Source organism: Magnolia sinica, chromosome 6 (genome assembly GCF_029962835.1).
Source record: "Magnolia sinica isolate HGM2019 chromosome 6, MsV1, whole genome shotgun sequence".
Lineage (NCBI taxonomy): Eukaryota > Viridiplantae > Streptophyta > Magnoliopsida > Magnoliales > Magnoliaceae > Magnolia > Magnolia sinica.
In genome coordinates this window covers 108092-133199 of record NC_080578.1, presented here as the reverse complement: position 1 = coordinate 133199, position 25108 = coordinate 108092, and the positions used below count along the sequence as shown (strand labels likewise).

General features: G+C 41.5%; 3 protein-coding genes and 2 long non-coding RNA genes across 9 annotated transcripts in view; 1 reads left to right on the top strand and 4 right to left on the bottom strand.

Moving 5' to 3' along the window:
• Positions 1-1251, bottom strand: part of LOC131247835 (uncharacterized) — a 31637-nt gene extending 30386 nt beyond the window's left edge. The window contains exon 1 of the mRNA XM_058247750.1: positions 378-1251. Coding sequence (XP_058103733.1) covers positions 378-1107 — 730 coding nt within the window. The 5' untranslated portion in view covers positions 1108-1251. The remainder of the gene's footprint in view (positions 1-377) is intronic.
• A 6061-nt stretch (positions 1252-7312) lies between these two features.
• LOC131247836 (kinesin-like protein KIN-12D) lies at positions 7313-8142 on the bottom strand. Of its 4 annotated transcripts, none has more exons than XM_058247752.1 (3): positions 7835-8142; positions 7639-7731; positions 7313-7533 (listed from the first exon to the last, which is right to left on the bottom strand). In XM_058247752.1, exons 1-3 carry the CDS (start codon positions 8009-8011, stop codon positions 7363-7365), a joined length of 441 nt encoding a protein of 146 aa, XP_058103735.1. In that variant the 5' UTR covers positions 8012-8142; the 3' UTR covers positions 7313-7362. The 4 variants fall into 4 exon arrangements, with proteins under 4 accessions (XP_058103735.1, XP_058103736.1, XP_058103734.1 ...); XM_058247753.1 differs by having other exon boundaries at positions 7654-7740; positions 7835-8133; XM_058247751.1 differs by having other exon boundaries at positions 7639-7740; positions 7835-8132.
• A 1353-nt stretch (positions 8143-9495) lies between these two features.
• Positions 9496-9939, top strand: LOC131247839 (uncharacterized). The gene is made up of 2 exons (XR_009172053.1): positions 9496-9595; positions 9717-9939. It is a non-coding gene; the product is annotated as an uncharacterized LOC131247839 (long non-coding RNA).
• Positions 9784-10344, bottom strand: LOC131247837 (uncharacterized). Of its 2 annotated transcripts, none has more exons than XR_009172051.1 (2): positions 10010-10344; positions 9784-9895 (listed from the first exon to the last, which is right to left on the bottom strand). XR_009172051.1 is itself a non-coding variant. In XM_058247755.1 (2 exons), the coding sequence occupies exons 1-2, from the start codon at positions 10301-10303 to the stop codon at positions 9833-9835; spliced, it is 339 nt and encodes a 112-aa protein (XP_058103738.1). In that variant the 5' UTR covers positions 10304-10344; the 3' UTR covers positions 9809-9832. The 2 variants fall into 2 exon arrangements, 1 of the variants encoding a protein (XP_058103738.1); XM_058247755.1 differs by having other exon boundaries at positions 9809-9895; positions 10028-10344.
• A 764-nt stretch (positions 10345-11108) lies between these two features.
• On the bottom strand, positions 11109-13028 carry LOC131247838 (uncharacterized). The gene is made up of 3 exons (XR_009172052.1): positions 12887-13028; positions 11925-12091; positions 11109-11399 (listed from the first exon to the last, which is right to left on the bottom strand). It is a non-coding gene; the product is annotated as an uncharacterized LOC131247838 (long non-coding RNA).
• Positions 13029-25108: the final 12080 nt, after the last annotated feature.

Here is a 25108-nt window from a genome sequence, read left to right as displayed (position 1 = left end):
CAAATAAGAAAATTAAGACGGGTAAAAACCAGAAATGTACAAAGAGGAAAAGGAGAAAGAGAGCAAATTGTAAATCAACTCCAAGAGAGACATTTTGAAAGAAGATGAGCCAAATACGATCGCTGCATGTTTTATGACTGTAAGCAGGCAAGTTCCAAAAGAAGACAAATTGGTCATGTATTCAACAGCGTAGATGAGAATCTCAGTTAAATGGTCTTATCAGGAAGTAGTGTGTTCTCACAATACGGATAGGTCTCTCAATCTTCCATATTCACTGAATTGACCTCGCTTGACATGTTTTTGCAATGAATTATGAGGGTAGGGAAAAAAAACAGAAAAAGAATAAGGAAGCAGCCGTTCGAAAAGGGAACCTTAACCTGAAGAGGCTAACTCCTTGAGCAGCTTCCAAGACTGGGTCTTGCGCCAGTCAGGAATGAGGGATCTTCGCTGAAGATCCTGGAGGACATCTCGGAGCTCACGCTGGAAATGGTCAAAAAGAGTGGGGTAGTGGGTGCAAGCTTTCAAGCAGATGGACTCGAGACCCTTGGGCATGGGAACAGCATTGAGATAAGGCTGAGCCTGGATGACGAAGTTGAGGCTGGTCATCCCCATGCGCTGCCTCACCTCAGAGAACTCACCTTGGACCTCAGCAGATGCGAAGTCAGAAGCCATGGACCTCATCCCCAGACAAATCCACCTAACCACGCATTTCCCAAGATCCTTGTGTCCAAGAGGGTCCCCATTCTGATAGAGAGTTCGAACGCTGACTACGTTCGAACCATCCTTCTTCTCCTCCCGGATTAACTCTTCTTCTTGTTGCTGCTGCTGCTGCTGAGCATCTGCTGCTTCTTGATGAGGAGAAGTAGTACTAGTAGGCTTGGACTTGAGGAGAATCCTTCTCTTATTGCTTTTGCTTTTATTGCTGCCAATGACGCTGTTCCGAATGGGCAATTGCTGCTTCTGGAGGGGCTTGGACTTGAGAGAGGGAGGGGAAGGAGACAAGGGGATGTTATACCTGGAAACACGCAAGGAAGATATGTTCTTATGGAAGCGGAGGAAGCTAGGCTTGGCAGCCGAGAGGCCAGAGAAGCACGAACAAGCTTCCATGTCCCACTCACCACCCAAACGCCCTCCTCCTCCTCCTCCTCCTCCTCCTCCACCTCGACTGGAGAGAAGGTGTAGGCGGGAGGGATGACCTTTCTGCCTTTCCTTTTTCTTCTTTTTTTTTTCACGTATTTTATGTATTTATTTTTAATTATTTGAACCGCGAATGGCTTTGTGGTGAGGAAAGGAGGAGCGATAGCGCCCCCAACCCAATGAATCGGAAACGGATTGGCTACTCCCCATGCCAACATCCCCGGGGCCGGTGGTCGGTGCTCTGTGGGCCCCACCATTATGTATTTGTTTCATCCATTCTGTTCGTCCATTTTTACAGATAATTTTAGGACATCTTCACAAAAATGAGAGGTATATGAATCTCAGGGGGAGCACACCATAGGAAAACAATAGTGATTAGAAATCTACCATTAAAATCCTCCTAAGGCCCACTGTATTGCTTATTTGACATCCAATCTGTTGATTAGGTCATACAGACCCAGATGAAGGGAAAAAACAAAGATAATCTTGATCCAAAACTTTTATGGCCCCTAAAAAGTTTTTAATGGTCTGTGTTCATTCAACCCTGTTTCCTGTAATGTGGTCCACTTGAAATTTAGATTTTCCTCATTTTTACTCTTATATCATAAAATGATCTATAAAAATAGATGGACGGCATGGATGAAACACATACATCCTGGTAGGGCCACAAAGCACCTACCACAGCCATTTGCTCGTGGCGGGGGAGTAGCCCATCCGTTTCCCAATGAATCGACGACTGGACGGGCGCGGATTTCCTCCGAACGCCTTTCGCACGAAGTTCCTGCCTTAGAACCTAGGTGAGGCCCACTGAATTATTTGTGAGAAATCCACTCCATCCATCCGTTTTGTGATTTCATTTTAGGTCATAGGAACAAAAATGATCCAGATCCAATACTCAAGTGGGCCGAAAAAGTAAATATTAAACGTCCACATTTGTAATATCCGTGGAGCCGCAGAAGTTTTGAATAATCCTAATATTTGTGTTTTCAATTCATTCCAGACGTTATTAACAGTACGGATGGCATGTAAACATAACTGTCGAGCCTCGGAGATTTAAGCCGTGGTAATTCCCCTAAACACATTTTTCCTTTGGTACGGACTACTTGAGTCTTGGATACTGCTAACTTTTGATTCTAGTTACTAAAATTAACTCATAAAACGGATGGACGGTATGGATTTCTCACAAAAATCACGGTTGGCTCCACCAGAGTTTCCAACGCATGAACTTCATATGAAAGGCTTTAGTATGAAATCCGTGTCCCGACTGGACGGGGTTTGTCGCACGCTCGTAGCAACTCTGGGTTAGAGACACTCATCATACGGACTCAACTGGGAGGAGGAATTGGTTTGGAAAGATGAACACGGCTAAACATACACTTGTGTGCGTCCTGATGAGTCCCATGCGCTCCTGCAAGCAATATTGATCGGCAGAAGTAGGACAGCAAAGGACGCGGATTAGCTAATAGTAGCAGTCTCTCTGCTGAAATGACGTCGCCACATTCTATGGGGCCCACCATGATGTATGTGTTGTATCCATACTGTACATCCATTTGGAGATATCATTTTTGGGCATTAGCCAAAGAATGAGAAGGATCCAAAGCTTAAATGGGCCCCACCAAAAAAAACAGTGGGGATTAAATGCCCACCATTAAAAACATCTTTGGGCATTCGATCGCGCTAATATTTATGTTTTCCCTAATCCCTATAAAAGTTTCAACTGAGACACCCACAGTCCCCACTGTTTTCTGGATGGGTTCACTTAAAGTTTGGATCTGTCTCATTCTTTGGCTAATACCCAGAAATGATCTATTCAAATGGATGAATGGTTGGTATACAACACATACATAATGGTGGTAGACTCTCAGGAGTTTCAACACCCAATCAAGGGTTCGAGTATCCATAGGTGGTGAAATCCCACTACCGGTGCGAGCGTAGGGGTGTGTGCGTGTGTAAAAAAAAAGCACATACACGGTGGTCGGGCCCAAAGAACGTCATGAGGTCACTTCAGTAGCGAGACCGCTGGGTTTAGTAGCTAATCCACGTCCGGGAACAAATCCTAGTTTCTCCCACCTGTAAAAATGCATGTGCGTGATGCAAGCTATGTGGACCCACCTTGAACATACGTTGTCCCAGAATATCAGGTTGATAACTCTTCAGATACGCTACCTGTGGATAAGAGAAATACATCTTATATTTTAACGAGGAAAAGAAAAGTAGAGAGAACGTAACAAACACCTCCCTACACCCAGATCCATAGCTCAACTGGTAGACTGAGTGGAGATGCCTCGTTTCAACACTTGAGGTCTTGGTATCGATCCCTAGTGGGGGTGGCTAACATGGAGTGTGCGTACTGACATGGGTGTGTATTGACAAGCTAACTCATAAAAAAACAAAAAAAAACAAAAAAAACAAAAAAAAAAACCAAAACAAACACCTCCCTAAATTTATACTATTATTTACAATATTTCATTGTTATCATTGTTTCACTTCCATATCCGGCAGAAAGTTTTTGAGTTACCTTGCGTCACGAGCGCACCCATCCTATGGGTGCTCTGGCGCCATCACCTTGACCCACAGGGTCGCCCCTGTCCGACCCATATCATGAGATTGGAATTTGGAAGGCCATATCATCCAGATTCATTATAATAGTTTGATGGAAGTTTGAACTTTGAAGCTATTGCCAACCTGACACAGCACTCCTTTATCTAACTTGGTCCGTTGAATCAAAACATAAAGCTCTCACAGGCTATGTGTAACAGTTACATTAAGTTGATTACAATCCAGTGCCATTTTATTCTATATTATATAGGTTGATTACAGTCAATGAGTTGATCACACTAAACAAGTTTAAATATATTTACAATCAACTATATTCATAATATATGCATTAATATAGGCCATGAATTTTTAACACACGTTTCTTGGGCTTTGTCATGGGTGCAATTGCAATTTAGGCTCGGGTTGGGTCGGGTTGAGATTGGTGGGTTAATGGTCAACCGGAGCCGGAGGACTAAACCGGTAACTCAGACAGTCAGACCAACCCAAATTCTGACGTGAGGCTCTCAACCTGAACTAAGTAAATTCCTCTATACTCAACCCTAAAGTGACCCAAATACATGTGATTATTCCATCCCAACCCAACCCAACCCAACCCAACCCAACCCAAGTTTGCTCAACCTGAATGCAGCCAATTTTAAATTGGGTTGAAGTTTGTCATTCCTAACCCAACCAAGGACCCTGATAAGCCAACTCAACCTGGCCCGAGTTCAAGTTGGGTGAGTCGGGTTCATGTTGATCCGAACCCCAATTGCAACGCTAATCCTCATTAAGTAATCAGCTGAACATTAAAGTTTGAACTAAAATATCATCTTTATTAAGGTCTAATATTTCAATTCTAAATTTCTTCTCTCTTAACTTCACCTCTCTCCCACACCTCTCAATGGATGCGTTCAGGATTTTTCCTTCATGGTCCACCATATTGAATTCATTTGGGGAAGAGACATTGAGCTATCCATCTAAGGGGCCGCCATTTTGAATTCATTTGGGGAAGAGACATTGAGCTATCCGTCTAAGGGGCCGCCATTTTGAATTCATTTGGGGAAGAGACATTGAGCTATCCATCTAAGGGGCCTTTGTGGTCCCTGATTCAGAATCACACAATAATCCGTTTGTCATAGTAACTCAATCGTTGATCGGTTTTTTTTTTTTCCATCATTCATTTCAAAGTGACAATGTGGTGACTAGGATTGCTTGAGCATTATGATTTATAGATTGCTGTCTATCTATGGTAAATCCCACCAAAGGACCAGTTTGGATCAATATTTTCTATTCAAGATGCACTGAGAATGGCCACATAATTTTAATACAAAGGATTGCATTGAATGAAAAATGAGAGGTTGAGAAACTTAAGTAACAAAGAAAATAGAGTGACTCTCTTCCTATCATTTGAGAAAGGTCGGGCAAGGTGATGAGGACATCCTAGCACCATATTAGAGGAGGGTTGATCCAGTCTTATTATGGTTAGACGGCCATTACACGGGGCCCGCTTGGCCCAATTCACATTTCTAGTTATGTTGAAGACCCCACGTACATATTCATACATCTTTGAAGACCCTACACTAGAAAGATGAATGTGGGTTACATATAAGAGCTTGATAGACACATCGGACCATTGGATTGGGTAGACACGATGATCGAACCATTGGATCATGACGTAGGGATGAACGTGATGAGGTCGAGCACCATCTTCCTCAAGAGGATGACTGTTCTAAATCTGCGAAACTTCTCTGGACTCCTCACAGAGGCTTCTTGAATCCACGAGAAAGAAAGCAAGCAAAATAAAAAATAAATCCTATAAAATTCGAAATTGATTAATGAATTAAATAAACAAGTTCACAACCTTTTAAATAGGGATACTAAGACTAGGAAGAAGTTTAAGAATTAAATTATAACTAAAACTCTATAAAATTCGTAACTTATTATAAATATTATATTTTCTATTTATAGCAAGTATCCTATATAGCTGAACCACGTTATTCTCTTAATTTTTCTAAACACTTTTTTGGGCGCAACTCCTAGAGCCCAACGGATGAAGAGTTATAATCAAACTAAAACTTACTATTTATAGTAAAAACGGAATTAAACATGGATTTTGGCCGTCGATATGATGGAATCTCACAAATTCAGGGTGGGCAACCCGGCATGGCCAGGTTGGTTGGCTAAAGTAGCTCGTCCTACACCAAAATCATACATGATACATCAAGTAACTCATTCTGATTTGCGAGATATGCATGTTTTAAGGTTCTGACAGTCTTAATGACCTTCGCTTCTTATCAGGCCTTCTCTGATCCATCCTGGACATGAAAGTGCCCATGACCCGCTCTACATCACTTAAGTAGCCACAACTCAACTCCATTGCTTCACACACATTTCCTAAAGTTAATATGTATGACCATTTATGTCTTGTCTAGTGTTTTAATGATGTAGAGCGGGTCGCAGACACTTTCATGTCTAAGATGGACCAAAGAAGGCTTGATCGAAGGCGGGAGTGATCCGGACCGTGGGAACCTTAAAACAAGCATGTATCGCAATCAGAATGAGTTATTCGATGTACCATATATGATTTTGGGGCAGGAGAAGCTACTTTATCCACCCAACCCCACTATGCCGGGCTGCCCATCCCGAATTTGCGAGATTCCATCATATCAAATGTTGAATATTCATTTTATTTATATTTTTACCATTTGTAATAAGTTTTAGTTCGATTACAACTTTTGATTATTTAAGCTTTATGAGTTGTGTCCAACATGAAAAAAGGCTTAGAAAATTTAGGAGAACAACGTGGCTAGTCCAATTAGGACACTTACTATTTTTGGCCGAAAACCAATACGTCTAGTGGAAATCATGACCATATATAAATAGTGAATTTACTATTTATAGCAAGCCATGATTTTAGAGAGTTTGAATTGTAGTTTGATTCCCAAACTTCTTCCTAGGTTCATATCACTTTTTAATGGATTGTAAACTTTAAAAAAAAAAAAAAAAAAATTATTATCAATCGATTTTTTTCAAATTTTATTATAATTTATTTTTATTTTTATCTCTCCTCGTGATTTCGAGGAATCTCTATGAGGAGTCTAGAGAAGCTCTTGTAGATTCAAACACTACAAGAAAAGGGGGCTTTAGCCTCGGTTCAAAATTGAGGCTAAAAAGGTTAAAAACTGAGGCTAAAGCCTTTAGCCTCAGTTTTGCCTCAGCTATCCAAACCGAGGTTGAAACCCCCGTGGCTAAAGGCTTTAGCCTCAGTTTTAGCAACCGAGGCTAAAATGACTTTTATAGCCTCGGTTCTTCAAGTGAGGCTAAAAGAACCTTTTTAGCTTCAGTTTTCTCGAAATGAGGCTAAATCAAAATTTTAGCCTCCATTGTTTCCAACTGAGACTAAATCTAAATTTTAACCTCAGTTGCCTCCAATTGAAGTTAAATCTATTTTTAACCTCAGTTCTCAACAACCGAGGCTAAAGCCTTTAACCACGGGAGTTGTAGTCTCAGTTTAGGTAATTGAGGCAAAACTGAGACTAAAGATAGATTTAGCCTTTGTTGGCATCAACCGAGGCTAAATTCGATTTTTAACCTCACTTCTCTATCAACCAAAGCTAACAATATCATAATCAACAAATGATTGAACCTGTGCATATTTCACCCATTTAACATTCATCAAGACAACAATCAGCACAATATCAACAAAACAATTAATGGTCTATTTAAAGTTTTCAAAACAAGATACAAATGCACATGAACTGCCACATAGCCTTCCACATGAACTGTTTCAGTAGGGTCCCCTTCTAGCTCCTCTCTCTGCAACCGTTGCCTTTCAGCCTCTCCTTTGACAAGCTCCCCCTAAAAGAAATGGAAAGTAAAAGCTACTTAAGAAAACTTTTAAGTGAATTAAAGCTAATGCAGGAAACGTTTTGAATATATCCCAGTAACCATTGATGAGCTGACTTTGTTTTCCAATACATTTATAGTATATTCTAGCTCTTCCACAGACTTCTCTAACAGCTTCACCTCCTCCTCTTCAGCATAGTTCTTCCTTGCCTCAGCCATCTGAGATCGAAAGGGAAAACATTGAGAATCAAACATGACACAAGTAGGGGAAAAAATCAGAAATAAGGTAATGATAACAAGAATTAGCAAGCACCTGTCGAGCTTCTATAGCAATTGCTTCATTTTCTTCAGCAACAGCTTGTGCCATTTCTAGCTGCTCTTTCAAGACAAGTACCTCAGAATCAAGGCAATCCCTTCCCTTAGTAACTTCATTCAGATCACTCTTCAAACCTTCAAGGTTATGATTCATTTGCCCAAGTGAATCACTCATTTCAATAAGTTCTCAAATAGGATTCCTTCCAAATGTCAAATCGATTAAGCATTTTATCAGATTCCAAAAGGAATTCTGATGTAATTGAGCTCATAGCAAGAGCCTCCTGCCAATTGCAAAGCAGAGATGATGGCAGCAATTCTCTGACCCTTTTTGCTACACAGTGTCCCCAAGGGCCATGGCCATCAAACACACCACAGAACATCATGTCTTCTTGGCATCCGAATTCCTACAACCCATATAGAACCCACATTTAAAAAAAAAATACATAACCTTTGCTAGAGAAGAATGCAGAGCAACCCTTTGCTCAGTTATGGCATCTCCCAATTTTGGTAATTCAATGGAGCACAGGAAGCATTTGCGCAAGTATCTCATCAGGTCATTTATTGCACCAACTATAGCTACCATATCGAAAAAGAACAAAGTCTTGCACAAATCTAACTCGGGTTAAGTAGAGGAAGAATGCACAACTGAGTTTCTTTATTATAATTCCAAGCCCAAGAGATAATATTGAACCAAAAGGAACCATCTGAAAACAGGATAAATAGGCCAATGTTCAATTGGTATTTTATAAACCTTTTTAACTTACAAATCTGTTCTAATTTATTAGACAATGACAGTTGTTCCACGACCAATATTCAATAAAAAAGACAGTTGTTCCACAACCAATATTCAATAAAGAAGACAGTTGTTCCACGGCCAACGTTCAAGAAATCATGATGGAAATTACATTCAGTTGACACAAGTACCAAAACATTAGATGAGTTAAGAGCAGAATTGAGACACAAGTACCAGAACATTAGATGAGACACATTCAGTTGACAAGGTAGTTTTGGCAACAATTGACTAAATACTAGAGACCAAACCTTTTCATGAGATACAGATTGTTCAGTACTGCTGTTTTGATCAAAACAAAGTTCAGAGATAGGAGATTGCACAATCCTGCATTAAAACAAATCTATAAATACCCCACACTTTCAGAAAAAAAAAAAGAGAGTAAAAAATATAAGTACAGGAGTACCAAACTGATTTTAACTATGTCCAAGATGGTAGGACACGACACAACGCATACTCGACCCCATTTTGATCAGGCTTGGTCCATTGGGTACCTTTTGGACGAAATCCAAATCAAACAGGAGGTAAAGCAATCAAAAGTAGAACATCCATATTGGAGACTGCAATACCTGAAAATGAAGCATGGGCACCTAAAATTAAGCAAACATATTAAAATGTTAAAGCCAAAAACACCAAGCTCTTTGCCAAATGACCAAAAAATACTAAACTGCATGAAGATATTGCCAAATGCAAAGGCAGTCTGAATCCAAGAAAAATGAGTACAGTAGCTCAGGAAAATAGCGAATATTAACAAAAGATATATGATACTTTTGCAGTGTAAGAATATGCTTTAGGATCTAAACATTCTTTCAAAACATTTAATAATATATTTGAGACTCATGAATATGAGTTTCTACTTTCTAATTTTTGTAAAAAGCAGGAGCAGGGAATCCCCTGTTTTTGAAAAATAAGAAGTTGAAAAGAATCAGGAATTGTGCTTTGTTTCCCATGTGTGTGGAATTGTACTGTGTGTGTGAGCATGCACACACTAGTAAATTGCATGTGCATCACACATGGGAATGCCTAAACATTTTTCCTAAATAACTACAAAAGACAGAAAGGCAGTGATTTACTTACAAGAATCCAACAGCAATTTGGTTCTCATAGTTCAAACCATCAGACATTCCTAGATCTCCAAGTTCATTAGCAAACAAAGCATGAAGCAAAAAAGTATGGCCCACCTTTTTCCAATTTGCAACCCTCATTTTAAGACAGCCCTTGGATTCTTTTGCATGTCAAACACATAAATACACATAAATACGACTTGACCTGAAAAAGAAAGGACCAACTATTCAATGATGGTGAACTACAAACTCATGAAATGTAATAAAACATAAATATATATGTAAAAGATAACACAAATGAATCTCAGCAAAAAACTACCTATTGATTCTTCGGAACCTTCGACTGAGGTCCCTCAGCCTCAGGTCTATCCCTAGGAGTGGATACTGAGTCAGCCTCTACATTTAGTACATTGCCTGAAGTTTGGTCTGTTGCAGCCAATGAGTTCATAGTATCTCTCATTCGTGCCATCATCTGCTCTGTTATTCGCTCTGTCATCTGTTGCTCCATCTGCTCCGTTATTCGCTCTGTCATCCATTGCTCCATTTGCTCTAGATGCTTAGCCATCTGTTCTTTCATCCGCTCCTCCACTAGTTGCTCTACCCGCTCATTCATGTGTCGTCGCAACTCATCAGTCTCCCTCCTGAGTTCTGCAATGGTATATAAAAAAAAAAAAAAAAAAAAAACAACAATAAATAACTAAAAACCCGTATCATTTGCCCATTTCAGAAATGTACAGCTCTCAATGATTTGGATGATAATTTCAGACAATATTACACTTGAACAATTTCAGCAATTTCAAGGAGATCCATAAAATCTCCCTGATACAAACTTCCACAAATAAATAAATAACTTACATATGTTTGTACTCAATCAGGCCTCAAAAATAATTGTATTTACATTAATGCAGATTGGGACTCATCTGCTGGTGCATTACTTAATATGGTATGTACTAACGCCTGTATTCATCACCACAATCGCCGATCATTTTAAGCAGATCTTTCCCTTTCCTTGATATTTCTTGGATGTTGCTTGCATCATCATCGTCCAAAACAAGTGAAAACACAGCATTCGTATCTTGGATATGCTCGGAGAGACCGAGTCTGACACCTACCATTGACCCCGCCACAGCTTGCTGCAAGCTCCCATACAACCAAAGAAAAAAGCATGCAAATGAGTCATTGCAAGGAGGAAATATGCAATGATAAAGTGGACATGTGCACACCACCTTTTGATGATCCAAACCATTCATATGGTTGGCCCATCAGGGGTAGGAGGTTCTACAAAATCTCCCCAATTAAACTTGAAATTGGAATTCATGTTTCTATACTTCTCATGGAAATCATCATTGGATAATTATCATTTTTTCCTTTCTTTTGCCTTCGATTCTACATATCCAAACATTCCCTTAGGTAAAATCACAAATGCTGAACATGGAATCCAGTAACAATGTATCATGAATATAAAAGACATCCTATGCAAATGAATTGACTAAATGTCAGCTTGCCAAGTTTGAACTGCATGACCCATACATGTATGTAAAAATGCAGTATATCTGATTAATGTGTCGGGATTTTCCCTTAAGAACAGCTATGTCAAATGATCACATTAAGGTCTGGATTGTTGAGAGCCTTTGGGTTCAAACCTGGGAATGATTTTCCTACCCCAAGTTTGTTCTGTTCTTCTGTTACTTTATGCTCCAAAGAATTATCTGCTCAATCGAAAGAGAAACAAAGACTGTGATGAGGATTGCATATGAAGAAAAAGAAGAAGATGAAGAAGAAAACACCATGAAAAACTCTCTCTGCATGTTTGTTTTAGGCTTAAAATGTAGTTCTGAAGTCGTAGAAAGAAACCCATGAAGATTGCTTCTTTTGTATGTTTAAATGCAATTATAAAATCATTGAAAGAAACCAACAAAGAATTTTCTTTGCATTCCATTTTCAGTTTTGAAATCCTAGGAAATAGGAAAGTTCCATCATCCATCTGTTTTGGACTTAAAATGCAGTTTTGAAATTGGTAAAGAACCCACAGGATTTTTTTTCATGCATGTTGCTTTTGAGTTTAAAATGCAGTTTTGACATCACAGAAAGAGACTAGTTCTTTTTTTTTTGGTCTGTTTATTGGGATGTTGAAATGCAGTATTGAGTCATAGACAAAAACCATAAAGATTTTTCTCTGTTGGTTTTGAGCTTGAAATACATTTTTGAAACCATAAATGTTTGTTTGAGCTTACTTAAGAAATCAAAACAGTCAGCTGCTCTAGGACTTCCCATCTCAGGAATTTCATTGCCAACTTCATTGCAAAAATTCTAGCCTTCAAATGCCACTCTCAATCCATCTCTTCTCATGCCTGGACCACCCACTGCTGAAATATACCTTTGTTCTGTAAAACAAAAGAAACTGAAAGAAAGCATTTTCATCATAATAAACAATACAAAAAAAATGGTTTTCCCTGGATCTTTTCATGCAAGTCTGCTGAGAAAGAGGGTCTGAATACTTCAGAAAAGGGATGCAGCTTGCAGGTGTTGGCCTCTTTTTGATTTTTTTAGTCCTTTTTATCATATGTAGATCTTTGTTGTGTTCTTTCTTCTTGCATTGGTTTCTTTCCTAACACTCTTATTAGTATCTACAAGCAAACAATTGAGAAAATTCATGAAAGATAGCCCCTGATTTTTATTCAAATAAATAAGATGTCAAGTAAAGGCAAGAACTCATCTGTTTTCATCAGACTAATGCAAAACCAGCAGATTCAACACCCTCACACTCATAAGCATCCTAAGCTAGTAATATGAGGCCCACCCCTATAAAACCCTAACAAATAGCACCAAATATAAAATTTTCAAAAAGATGTAAGTGCATTACCTGTAATCTGAAGTAATATCAACACTGATTTCAAATCCTTATGATCTAAAACTCTGCAAACTCTCAATACTAATTAAATGGAAGACCTAAAAATGGCACTTCCCTTTTCTCACTAGCTGTGCATTTAATTGCACCTAATCATGAAATTTCATGATATTTGATGCAACCAAATGCACTCTAAACCATAAACCATAAACCGATAAAAAAGAAATTTCAGATGAAAGAAAATGAAATTTGTGGCCCTCCCCTATAGTAGCCCCTTTAAAATAAGAATTCAGAATTACAGACAAAATCACATATAAAAACAGGAAATTCGGAACATAGAACCCATACCATGAAGGACCTGAGCTCATTCTTCATGTCAGCAATGCCATTCAGAATCTCAATCTTTTGGACATGACCAAGTTTGCTGAGAAAATTTAACTCCACTCTTTCCTGTTGCTCCAATTTCTCCTTCCTCTTTTCCTTTGCCACCTTTTCATATTCCTCTTTTGGCCTTGGCTACTATGCAACTGAGGTTAAAATGTAAACTTTTCGTCTCGGTTCTTATACAATTGAGGCTAAAAGGTAGACTTTTAACCTCGGTTCCTGTGTAATCGAGGCTAAAAAAATAGACTTTTCACCTTGGTTCCTATGCAACTAAGGTTAAAAAGTAGACCTTTCGCCTCGGTTCTTATGCAACTGAGGCTAAAAAGTAGACCTTTCGCCTTGGTTCCTATACAACTGAGGCTAAAAATTAGACCTTTCGCCTCGGTTCCTATGGAACTGAGGTTAAAAAGTAGACCTTTCGCCTTGGTTCCTATGCAACTGAGGTTAAAAAGTAGACCTTTCGCCTCGGTTCCTATGCAACTGAGGCTAAAAAGTAGACCTTTCGCCTCAGTTCCTATGCAACTGAGGCTAAAAAGTAGACTTTTCACCTCGGTCCCTATACAACTGAGGCTAAAGAGTAGATTTTCTACAAATTAGACCTTTCGCCTCGGTTCCTATACAACTGAGGCAAAAAAGTAGATTTTTTACCTCGGTTCCTATGCAACTGAGGCTACAAATTAAACCTTTCGCCTCAGTTCCTATGCAACTGAGGCTAAAAAGTAGATTTTTCACCTCGGTTCCTATGCAAATGAGGCTAAAAATTAGACCTTTCGCCTCGGTTCCTATGCAAATGAGGCTACAAATTAGACCTTTCGCCTCGGTTCCTATGCAACTGAGGCTAAAAAGTAGATTTTTCACCTCAGTTCCTATGCAACTGAGGCTACAAATTAGACCTTTCGCCTTGGTTCCTATGCAACTGAGGCTAAAAAGTAAACTTTTCGCCTCGGTTCCTATGCAACTGAGGCTAACAATTAGACCTTTCACCTCGGTTCCTATGTAATTGAGGCTAAAATGTAGACCTTTCGCCTCGGTTCCTATGCAACCAAGGCTAAAAAGTAAACCTTTCGCCTCGGTTCCTATGCAATTGAGGCTAAAAAGTAGACTTTTCACCTCGGTTACTATACAACTGAGGATAAAAAGTAGACTTTTAGCCTCAGTTCCGTAGCAACTGAAGCGAAAAATGAACTTTTAGCCTCAATTCCATAACAACTGAGGCTAAAAAACACATTTAGCCTCCATTTTTTCAACTGAGGCTAACAAATTGAGGCTAAAGGCCTACTTTCTTGTAGTGAGAGTAATTATCCCCCAAGGTAAACTATGCTCTCGACCACATCACACCCATCCCTACTCATTTAACCACGGTTACATTCAACCCAGTTTAAATGGTAGTTGTTTTAGTCCCAAAATTGAATTAGTAATATTTCATGTTGCCAATAAAAAGAGTTGTGTGTACATTTACACTCAACAACCATGATTCCCACATCCTTCAAAACTCCCAATGAGCTTTGTTGGACGTGACACAACATTGATATTTACATGAGATCTATGTTGGAATTGGCTCAATCAAATCCAAATATTTTACATTAAAAAGCAAAAATTAACAAAAGCATATATTATATTAGGAAATGATTTGATAATTATAAAAGCGGCATGTTAGAAGACTATTTCGATACACAAGGATGCCAAAATATATAAAGGAAGATCGTCCACTCTCAACTGTTTCCAGCCATGTGGCCCACCTAAGTCATGGGTCAGGCTAGATTTTGTGCTGTAGGCTTAAAATGGCAGGACACACCTGATAGAAGAGGTGGATGCAGACAAACATCATGGTGGGGCCCACAGAGCTCGGCCTTACTGTAAGTTACAGTAAGGTCAACCTTCTAGGAACATTTTCCGGTTTGGAATCAGTAGTGTAGGTTGGAAGATGTTCTTTTTGGTCTTGAGCAACTTTTAAAGGTATTGTTTGGGAAATTGTAACGCCCTGAAAATCGGAAGTCGAGTAGAAGCTCAACTCCCGAGTTCCAACGCATCACTTATGCAACATAAATAATGATGATTGAATGTTGTACATATTAGTGCATTAGACATGTAAGGGGATTGTACCAAATCAGCATATCATACTCCAAAGACAGTTAAATTACGCAAGCGGAAGACTATGATAAATATATAAGGCATATAAGTGATTATAAGTCTTCAGAGTATGAGCGTCACCAGGTTAAATAAATACAAGTGTAACTCCAAAAGATACAAAAAATGATAAAGTGTAATGTCATCTATTCATATCCCTGTAGCCCTGATTCGCAATTCCAGGTCTACATAGACCGGCCAGAGACTTGTATGTAGGAGAACTCCTCCTCGTCATTGTACAAAGTAGGCTCCATCCGCAAGTATCAACATCATCTGCAACTACAATAGGATCTGGTTGGTGTTTTAAAACACCATCCCAGAACGTGGGAGGAGTGATCAACTCAATGAAGCTATAAGGTAAAGGTTAACATGTTATCAATTCAATTAAGCAGTAATGATAAAATAATATAATAATCAAGCCCTAAATACTCTTGTTAATGTAAAAATGGTATGATATGATTCATGCCCTCGCCTGCAATCCCTCTGCGAACTTCATCTTACGGTCGCGGCATGCACCACTCCAGACACATGCTACTTCCTCGCCAAAGCATCATGCAATGCAATGTTATGATCGTGTTAGCCAAGTTCTTACTTAGGTTTAGTTATACAGTAGGGTTAGGAAGCTAAGGTACCTCCCTTTATATCATTGACCCAATATTGATTCATCTAGGGTCGTCAATCCTAATTAATCACACATGATAGGCAAGTTCAGGTCATTACCACCAACGCTCTACCAACTGGCAGTCTATTTTCAAAGGCTCGTCACCGACCCGACTGGAGACCACAGCCAGGCTGCACAGGGGTAGGCCTATTTCATGCTCGAGGTCACTCCACTAACGCCCTACCAACTGACAGTCTATTTTCGAAGGCTCGTCACCAACCTGACTGGGGACCACAGTCAGGCTGTGCTAGTGTGGGCCGACAGCTCGAATACAATATCCCATACTACCGTATTCGGCTCACGAGTTTGGGTTGCTCACTGGTCAATATGGGGAGGCCCATCGCCCCAGCATAGGCCAACAGCTCGACCACGGTGTCCCATACCACCATGTCCGGCTCATGAGTCTTAGTGGATTGTGGTACCATGGTTGAGACGGGTCTTTACATTAGAAAGGGGTACCTTAGGTTCAAGCAGTAGTGTTCATATATGATAAACACACAGTAGGCAAATCAGGTTACTTGATAAGTTCGATTTGTACGAGCGTACGCTGAATTAATCGACATGGAGCGCGAACCACTGTCAACAATCATCGTACGACTCGGATTCACCGAACGCCTCAACTGTGGTGAGACTAGCTCAACCACTCAAACAGGAATTGTTACCGATTGCCTGGACTACCTCGTAGTCCCAATCACAGTCAAATGCAAGCAGTAAGCATACATGATAGTCATACATCATTTAACAACCAATTTCAACGTACATATCATTTGAGCATATTATTTAACACATAAAACATGATATTCTACATATACATTTGCTACACAAAACATGCACTTGAAATTAAAGCTATATGAAGAAAAGTATACATATAGCTAAGGTAGTTGAGAATGTTATCTCAACAACCCTCGTAATTACAAAGCATCAACCAATTACTCATACATGCATTTTGTCAAACGCTTAGACTACATATTACACATACATGAAATATACTAGTTCCAACAGACATTAGGGCAAATCCTTTCACAAAGGAGCTGTCACTCATACAACGATCATATATTCTGAGTTTATAAGCATGGCAAGCACAAATCATATTTCCATAGTTGTTCAGACATTTCAACAAACACATAGAATGCATTATTCTCAACATAGTTTATATCTATATGTAATATATGGAAAACATCGTATCTAAGCACATGTGACAGCAATTAAGTCAGTCATAAACCATTACTGACATTGAAAGCCTTGAAAACCATAACCTAAATGTTTATAGTCCGCACCTTCCGTCGGTAAACTCGTATCGAACTTAGTTCGAACATCACGCCTTTGTCTACAGCACAATGGCTACCTGAATCACGAAATAGGTTAGCTATTTCACCATTTACTCTATTTGAATCCCTAAAACAGATTAGGTTTAGGATTTCTTACCTAAGAACGAAGTCGGAATCGCCGGTATAGCGATACGGACAGAATGGTTAAGCACGTGAAGCGGCAGAGAAAGATCCTAGGGACAGTCTCCCACTTTCTCTCTCTCTTTCCTTCTCTCTTTGCCTTCTTCTCTCTCATAGGGTTGTAAAATCGTATGTGAAGGGAGAGAGAGGGTTTAAGACACTTATATAGGCCTAGAACTGATGAAAATGGCCACAGGGCCAAGGTATACTTAGGTTATATCCAAAGGGTGTCTGTTTCAGTCCAACAGAGCACTTCTGGTGGCCCATTTTCTGCATGCGGTCGGACTTAAGCTTCCTGACGTTGGATCTAGGTCGAGTTAAGTTTTCGGTCCGATCGGATTTATAGATCGACCGCGACGGATCGGTTTCAGTTCAACGGTCACCGGTACTCGATCAAGGCCACAAGTATACTGACATATGTTGAAAATTTTTCCTGATCCGAGGGTGTAATTGGGTCAGAATCTGACGGTCTGAAACTTTAAAATTGACCTGTAAGCGAACGGCTCAATTCACTTAAGTTTCAGTTCATATCCTAAAGATATTCTTATTTCTCACATACTTCGCTCCGGGCTCAAGTTATGCGTTTTTGGACACTATCTGGATTTAATTTCTGAGGTGGTAGTCAAGCCTAGTAAGGCAATCATAACCGTATAAATTCACGGTCATCGGACTTTCGACACGCGGTCTAGGTTCGATACAGAGTTTCAACGTGCTCCCAAGAGCAATTGAGTTTTGAGTTTGATCTTAAGTTTTTAGGTGATATAGCGTTAACGGTTCTACTTGTTTTGGATCTTACAGATCATATTTAAAGTGATTAGTGATAATTTCATAGGCAATATAGTTTAGCACTTAATAATTTTTGTCTAATTTCTAAAGGGTTCGGTCCTTAGTGATTTCTGCCTGAGGGGGTACTCGGGTCTTTATACGGATTTTTTCGAGACATTACAGAAATCAAGCAGGTCATGTTAGTGCTAGACTTTGTCATATCCTCTTGGAGTTGTAATTTCCACGATTGTGTCGTGACTATTTATCTGCTTCCGTTACTAGTGTGTCAGTCATTCGTTGCCCCTTTATAGCCTCCCTTAATTGACTGGACCGCACTGGATTCTGCAACCATCATTTCCATTTCAGTTTGTCTATTCAGATTTAAATATAGAGATGCGACCTTCTCATTCAAGTCTTCGCTTCTACCAAAGTCAATCATTTAATTTCGATATCCAGAGAAGCACCTATGTAAGACCCGTATCCTAGTCCATACTGTTCCGTCGACTCCCGCGATCTTTCCTGTCGAATTTCGGCAACCTGCGACGTATAATCGACATTTGCGCGCGACCGTAAGTCGAATCCCATAGATTTGAGTTGGCTTAATCCGAGACTTGTATTATTGCGACCGCACCGTCGCCGCGGTTCCAACGCCGCGACTCACACACCGATGCGATACCCTGGCCAGAAGATGCGGGCCGACGTTTATTTCAAAGAAAACACTGTGTGTTTGCAATCCCAAGAGAATCTTTACAACATGTCCCATCAATCAATCAATCCCATCAAGGGTCAAGTACACCATCACCTCACACTCATCCCCAAGCAACCCATAAGTCAAAAGTTTCTTACACACCCCATACCCTTCTTACACAATCTACCCCAAAAGTCAACAAAAATCTTACACAAGCCATCCCTCTCTCACATCCATCACCCATCTCTCACATCTCCTTACAACCCTCTCTCTCTCCCTCATTTCCCAAGCAACAAATCCCAAGCAAGAGAGGTGCACACGTCCAAGCTCTTCCTTGTGAGAGAAAAGTGATTTTTGGTGGCCAACTTTGCCATCCCTTTAACCTTCATCCTAGCCATTCAAACCTCACCACCCTCCATCAAAGTGAAGCACAAGGTGACCGACATTCCAACGGACCGAGAAGATCGAATGGTGGGTGCTTCTATAGGCTAGATTTTTCATGTTCTTATGATGGGCCAAGTGAGGCCCACCGATCAATGGTATGGATCTCACTTTGGACCCTAGGTGTGGCCGATGGCCCACCTTGATGCTCATGACTGTTCCATGATGGGGTTATTTTCCATGGACCTCATCATGATGTTTATTTTTCCTTGCATGTCAAGAGGTCATTTAGACCGTCCATTTTGGGTGGAGAATGGATATCCACCGTTGATCCTTGATTTGGTAGGCCCACATGTATTGGGACCCACTTAATGTATGTTATAGATCACGCAAGGGAGGGCTCATAGTGCCGGGGTCCCTCTATCATCACGTGTCTCTCTCTCTCTCTTTCCTTTCTTTTGTGTGATGATATTGTGTGGCCCACTTGGATGGACCCCACTTTGATGTATGTATTTTCCATGCCATCCAACCCTTTCTGTTGGTGGCCCACATCCATTGGTGGGGCCCACCTCAACTATATGTAGAAAACATAAATATTAGCCTTGGTTCAAGGTTATTTGGGTGGGCCACTTGTGTAGGCCCCACCTTGATGTATGTATTTAATCCACGTCGTCCATTTTATTTGGCAACTCATTTTAGGCGTTGAGCCGAAAAATGAAACTGATACAACTTTTTGGTGGGCCACACCTTTAAAAATAGTGATTTTTACCATTGAAACTCACTTTAATTTTTCTACACGCCGAAAAATACTTAATATTGGGCTTGATGGATGTGTTATGGACTGTGGAATCATTGGCTGTGTCACGCCCCAAACTCGGAAACCGGGCTCACAAAATTCCCGATCGCTGAATCCGGCGCTGACAGCCTCCGTAGAACCCCATTCTCGACTCCCAGCGCCCATTCGCCAGGTTCCGATCCTGGGATGCTACAAGGAGGATTTTGTACATCAGTTTGATTCGTAATAAGCATAACCAAAGGCATAACCCACAAACAACAACCAAAAACTCCATCACATTTCCACTATAATAAAAAACTTTACAAGTACAATGAGTATAAGGGAAATACAATGATGATAGACAAAAAAAAAAGCTCCAAAAGATCAGCCACGCGTCCAAGCCTCAGCGCTGCTGCGATCCAACGTCACCTGCACGCAACGGTCGTGCATAAGCTTATAGAAAGCTTAGAGGGTGGTGAAAGTGTATGCTCAAGGTGATAATGTAGTTATGCAGTATCAGAGTAATGCGGAACATGCTGATGAATGCTAAGAATCCCATTAGCCGTACCAAGGCCATGCGGTGCAAAGAATGATGTCGGCCATACCAAGGCCATGCAATGCGAAATGCAAGTCACGCATACAAATCCTCATCTAAGTCCACATGTCAATACGGCTCAAATCTGGAATATCACTGGGGTCTAGTACACTCCAAGCCAGATTGCCGCCCCATCGCGCGCAATAAGGTGAGTGGAAAAGACCTCACTATCCGCCTGCCAATATTTGGCTCGGCTCGTCAATAGCGGACCCATTCCTCGAGCTGGTCAGACTCAGCCTAGCATTGCCCCCTACTCTCGGGCGGGTAAGGCCGCACCCCCTTCCAACCGACCACGACACAGTGGAAAGCGCAACCGTCTAGTAATCGGCACCCAGCGCTCATGCACCCACTCGGTCTAGACGTTGGAGCAACCTCCTGGTACCATAAGGGTTTAGGGACTTTCACCCAGGGATATCTATCGCACCCCATGTAGAACAGTATTTCCGGTATCCAATCCTGCCAACCACAATACGTCTGTGGAGGCTACGGCCCTGATGTCGCTAGGGCGTAGAGTAACCATATCACACAATGCGAATGCATGAATCACACTATTCAGTCATGCAGCAATCCTGCGGGTATCGTGCACTCATGTAGGGCAACACCCCTTATACGGGAGCCCCTAATCAATCTGCCCGAAGGCATATGCGATGATCAGTCATTTCTCATATCAAGCATACGTATGATGCATATGGTCATGAATCATGGAACTGAGCATGCTATATAGAATGGATGATAATCATAACAAAGATGGGCCTAGACGGCCTACACATCAGACGTATGAGCCTAACAATGGGCCCTAGGAAAAGTCATAATGCGGACATTTAACCACACTATACTTGCAATGTGGACATCAAACCACCATTGCTCCCAAGGCATAGCCCTGACGTAAACATTATTACATAAATCATATTGGGACTGCACATTGCAATGAACCTTAGGTATAACTCATTGGGCCTTCAATAAATCAAATGGGCCGTATCATATGGGCCTCATGTTCATCAAGCGAGCCACAACAATGGGCCACACCAATGGGCCTTATGTGCATTGCAATGGGCCATAACCCGTGGGCCTTAGAATGCATTAAATGGGCCTAATCTTACGGCCTTATATGTATCAAATGGGCCTCGCCAGTTGGGCCCCATACATGCATCAAATGGGTCTCAACCCATTAGTCACATTACATCTCAATGGGCCTCGACCCATGGGCCCCTAATACATTAAATGGGCCTCGACCCATGGGCTCTATATATACATTAAAGTGGGCCTCAACCATGGGCCACAAGTATTGAGGTGGGCCTTACCTATATATCAAAGTGGGCCTCATTCATGGGCCTCAACATAAGTAAGTAAAATATTTATATACATATATATAATTCATATAATATTACATGAAATATAATATTATATATATCTATATATATATATATATATATATATATATATATATATATATATATAGATATATATACACATATATATATATACACACACACACACATACGCACGCATCACAGTGGGCTCCACGCCACCATCACAGTGGGCCCACACAATCATCACAGTGAGCTCCACGCCACCATCACAGTGGGCTCCACCGTCCAGGCAGACGGTGGAGATAAAACACTGACATCACTGTGGGCTCCATGTGGGGCCCACCATAATGTTTATATTTCATCCAATCCGTTGATGAGGTCCCATGGGCCCAAATGAAGGGTGAAAACAAATTTCACCCCGATCCAAAACTTCATGGGCCCGAAAAGGGTTTCAAAGGTAGGGGCTCATTCCCACTGTTTCTACGGTGTGGGCCACTGAGTCTTGGATTAAGGTGATTTTTGGGGTGGGCCCATGTCAGGGGGGGCCCACCTATGAACGGTTTAGATGGTTTATAAACATCAAGGTGGGGCCTACAACCACGGTGTGGTGGTGCTTGACCGCCGTCCGTTGGGCGGCGTCGTGACGGCCTTTCTTTGCATTCTCGACAGCGCGTTCTTTGTGTTATGATTTATATTTTTTTTGAAAAAATTGAATTCCTGTGGTTTTTCACAGGTGGGGCCCACGTCTGATAATCCACTCCGTCCAATGGCCTTCCATGCTTCTAGACAAGCAAAACAAGCCCAATATTGGGCATATTTCAGTGTATAGAAGCAATAGGGGATGTTTCAATGGTGAGCGCATTGTTTGCCATGTTATGGCCCGCCTGAAAGTCTGATTGGTCCCATCTTCTGGCTCAACGCCTAAAACGATCTTGGGAAAGGAATGGACGGCATGGATTTATTACATATATCAAGGTGGGGCCTACACAAGCGGACCACCCCCATTGCCTTGAACCCATTTGCATTTTATTTTATTTTTTTTTTTCAACCGAACGTCCAGCGTCCGTGGACGCTGGACTTTGTAAATACATTAGAGGTGGGCCCTGCTTAGATGGGCCACCTCATGGAGGATGGTGTGGATATTACACACAAAGTGGGCCCTACTTATAGATGACTTGGGTAGGATGTATGCTTCAGGGTCTGATCCATCCAAGTGGGCCATACAAGCATGTCATGATCACACACAAAAAAGGAAATAGAGAGGGAGAGAGAGATAGAGAGAGAGAGAGAGAGAGAGAGTGGGACCCGCGTGATGGAGGGACCCCGGCACTATGGGCCCTCCCTTGCACTAAATCATACATCAAGTGGGTCCCATTACATGTGGCCCATTAAAATTAAATCCAACGGTGGAGATCCCATCTCCACCAAATTAAACGGTCTAGATGACCCTAAATATGTAAGAAAACAAACATCATGATGGGGTCCATGGAGAATGGCCCCATCATGGAATGATCATGGTGATCCAAGTGGGCCATCGGCCACATCTTAGGGTCCAAAGTGAGATCCAAACCATTGATCGGTTGGCCTCACTTGGCCCATCTTAAAAATATCAAAATCTACCCTATCAAGGCACCCACCACTTGATCTTCTTGCTCCTTTGGCTTCCTTAGCTCCTTGTGCTACTCTTTGATGGAGGAAGATGAGAAATGAATGGTTGAGATGAGAGATGAAGGGGTAGGAAAGGGGGCCTCACAAATGCCATTTTCTCACCATGGGGGACTCATACGTATGGGACTTGCTATGGGAGAGTTTGAAATGAGAGAGACACTTGTAAGGGAGAGAGAGAGAGAGAGAGAGAGAGATGGGTGATGGAGTGATGGGGGATGGTTTGGGTTGAAAATTGTAAAAGGGGGTATGGTTGATGTTGAAAATGGGAAAAAGAGGAGTGGTGAGGTGGAAAGAGGGTAGACTTTTGAAAAAGGTGGAGATGGGTTGTTGTACTTGAGGTATGGGATGCTTTAATGGTTGATTGATGGGACTAATTGTAGAGATTCTCTCGAAATCCGCAACGCGCGGTGTTTCTTCGGAATAAACGCTGATCGGCATCTTCTTGCCTGGGTATCGGTTCGGTGCGCAAGTCACGGCGTTGGAACCGCGGCGACGACACGGTCGCTATGATATAACTTTCGGACCAAGCCGACGTCGGTGCGCGGGACCTGGCTTAGGATCATGCGCAAACACCGGATACGGTGCGAAGGTTGCCGGAATTTGACCGGAAGGACCGCGGAAGCTAACGGAACAGTACGGATTAGGACACGGGTCTTACAGGCTGGGGGTGGATTCACTTGAATCGGACCCCACGTATGAAAAACCCCTGAAAAACAGATTTTTCAAAAAAAAATATATTTATAAGCAGTAGTTGACGCTGCTGCTGTCAAAGGCACAGGCAGCGCCAATGCTGGTGGGCGGGTGGATGACAGGGACCCACAGTCCCAACCGTGGCCCCACCATGATGTTTTTTTTTGTATATCCACTCCGTCCATTCTGTGGGCCCTTTAGGGCTGTGGGCCATCCCCAAAAATCAACCCTATATGATGCTCAGGTGGCCCACATCATAGGAAACAATAAGATTGAATGACTACCTTTGAAACCCCTTTTCTGGGCCACAGAAGTTTTGGATCAAGATGAAATTTGTTTTTCCCTTTCATCCAGGGTCATGTGACCTTACCAACGGGTTGGATTGCAAATATACGTTATGGTGGGCCCCACGTGGGACCCACAGTGATGTATGTGTTTTATCCATGCTTGGCCCTCCTGACTCGGGTGCTGTACCGGTCAGGCCCCACCATGATGTGTTCTATCCGCACCGTCCACCCCTGGATGGTGGGACCCACCCCACACGTGGGACTGCTGTGTGTGTGTGTATATATATTATATTGTATATATTGTGTGTGTGTGTGTATATATATAATATATACATGATATATACATGATGGTAGACCTTCATGTGGACCCCCACCATGATGCATGTGTTGCATCCAATCTGGCCAACCATTTTAAAAGCTTGTCTTAGGGCTTGAGGCTAAAAATAAGACGGATCTATAGTGCAAGTGGACCCCACCTTGGTATACACCTATGGCCCATGTGATGTGGCCCACTTGTCACATTTATGGTCCGTTGTTGAGGCCCACCTTGTTATGAATGTAAGGCCCATGTGATTAGGCCTACTTTGATGTATTATAAGGCCCATGGATTATGGCCCATTGCAATGTACATAAGGCTTATTGGTGCGGCCCATTGATGTGGCTCACTTGATGAATATAAGGTCCGTGTGGTATGGCCCATTTGATGTATTTAAGGCCCAATGGGGTGTACCTAAGGTCCATTGCAATACGTGATTCCATCTTGGATTATGTAATGATATTTATGGCGGGTC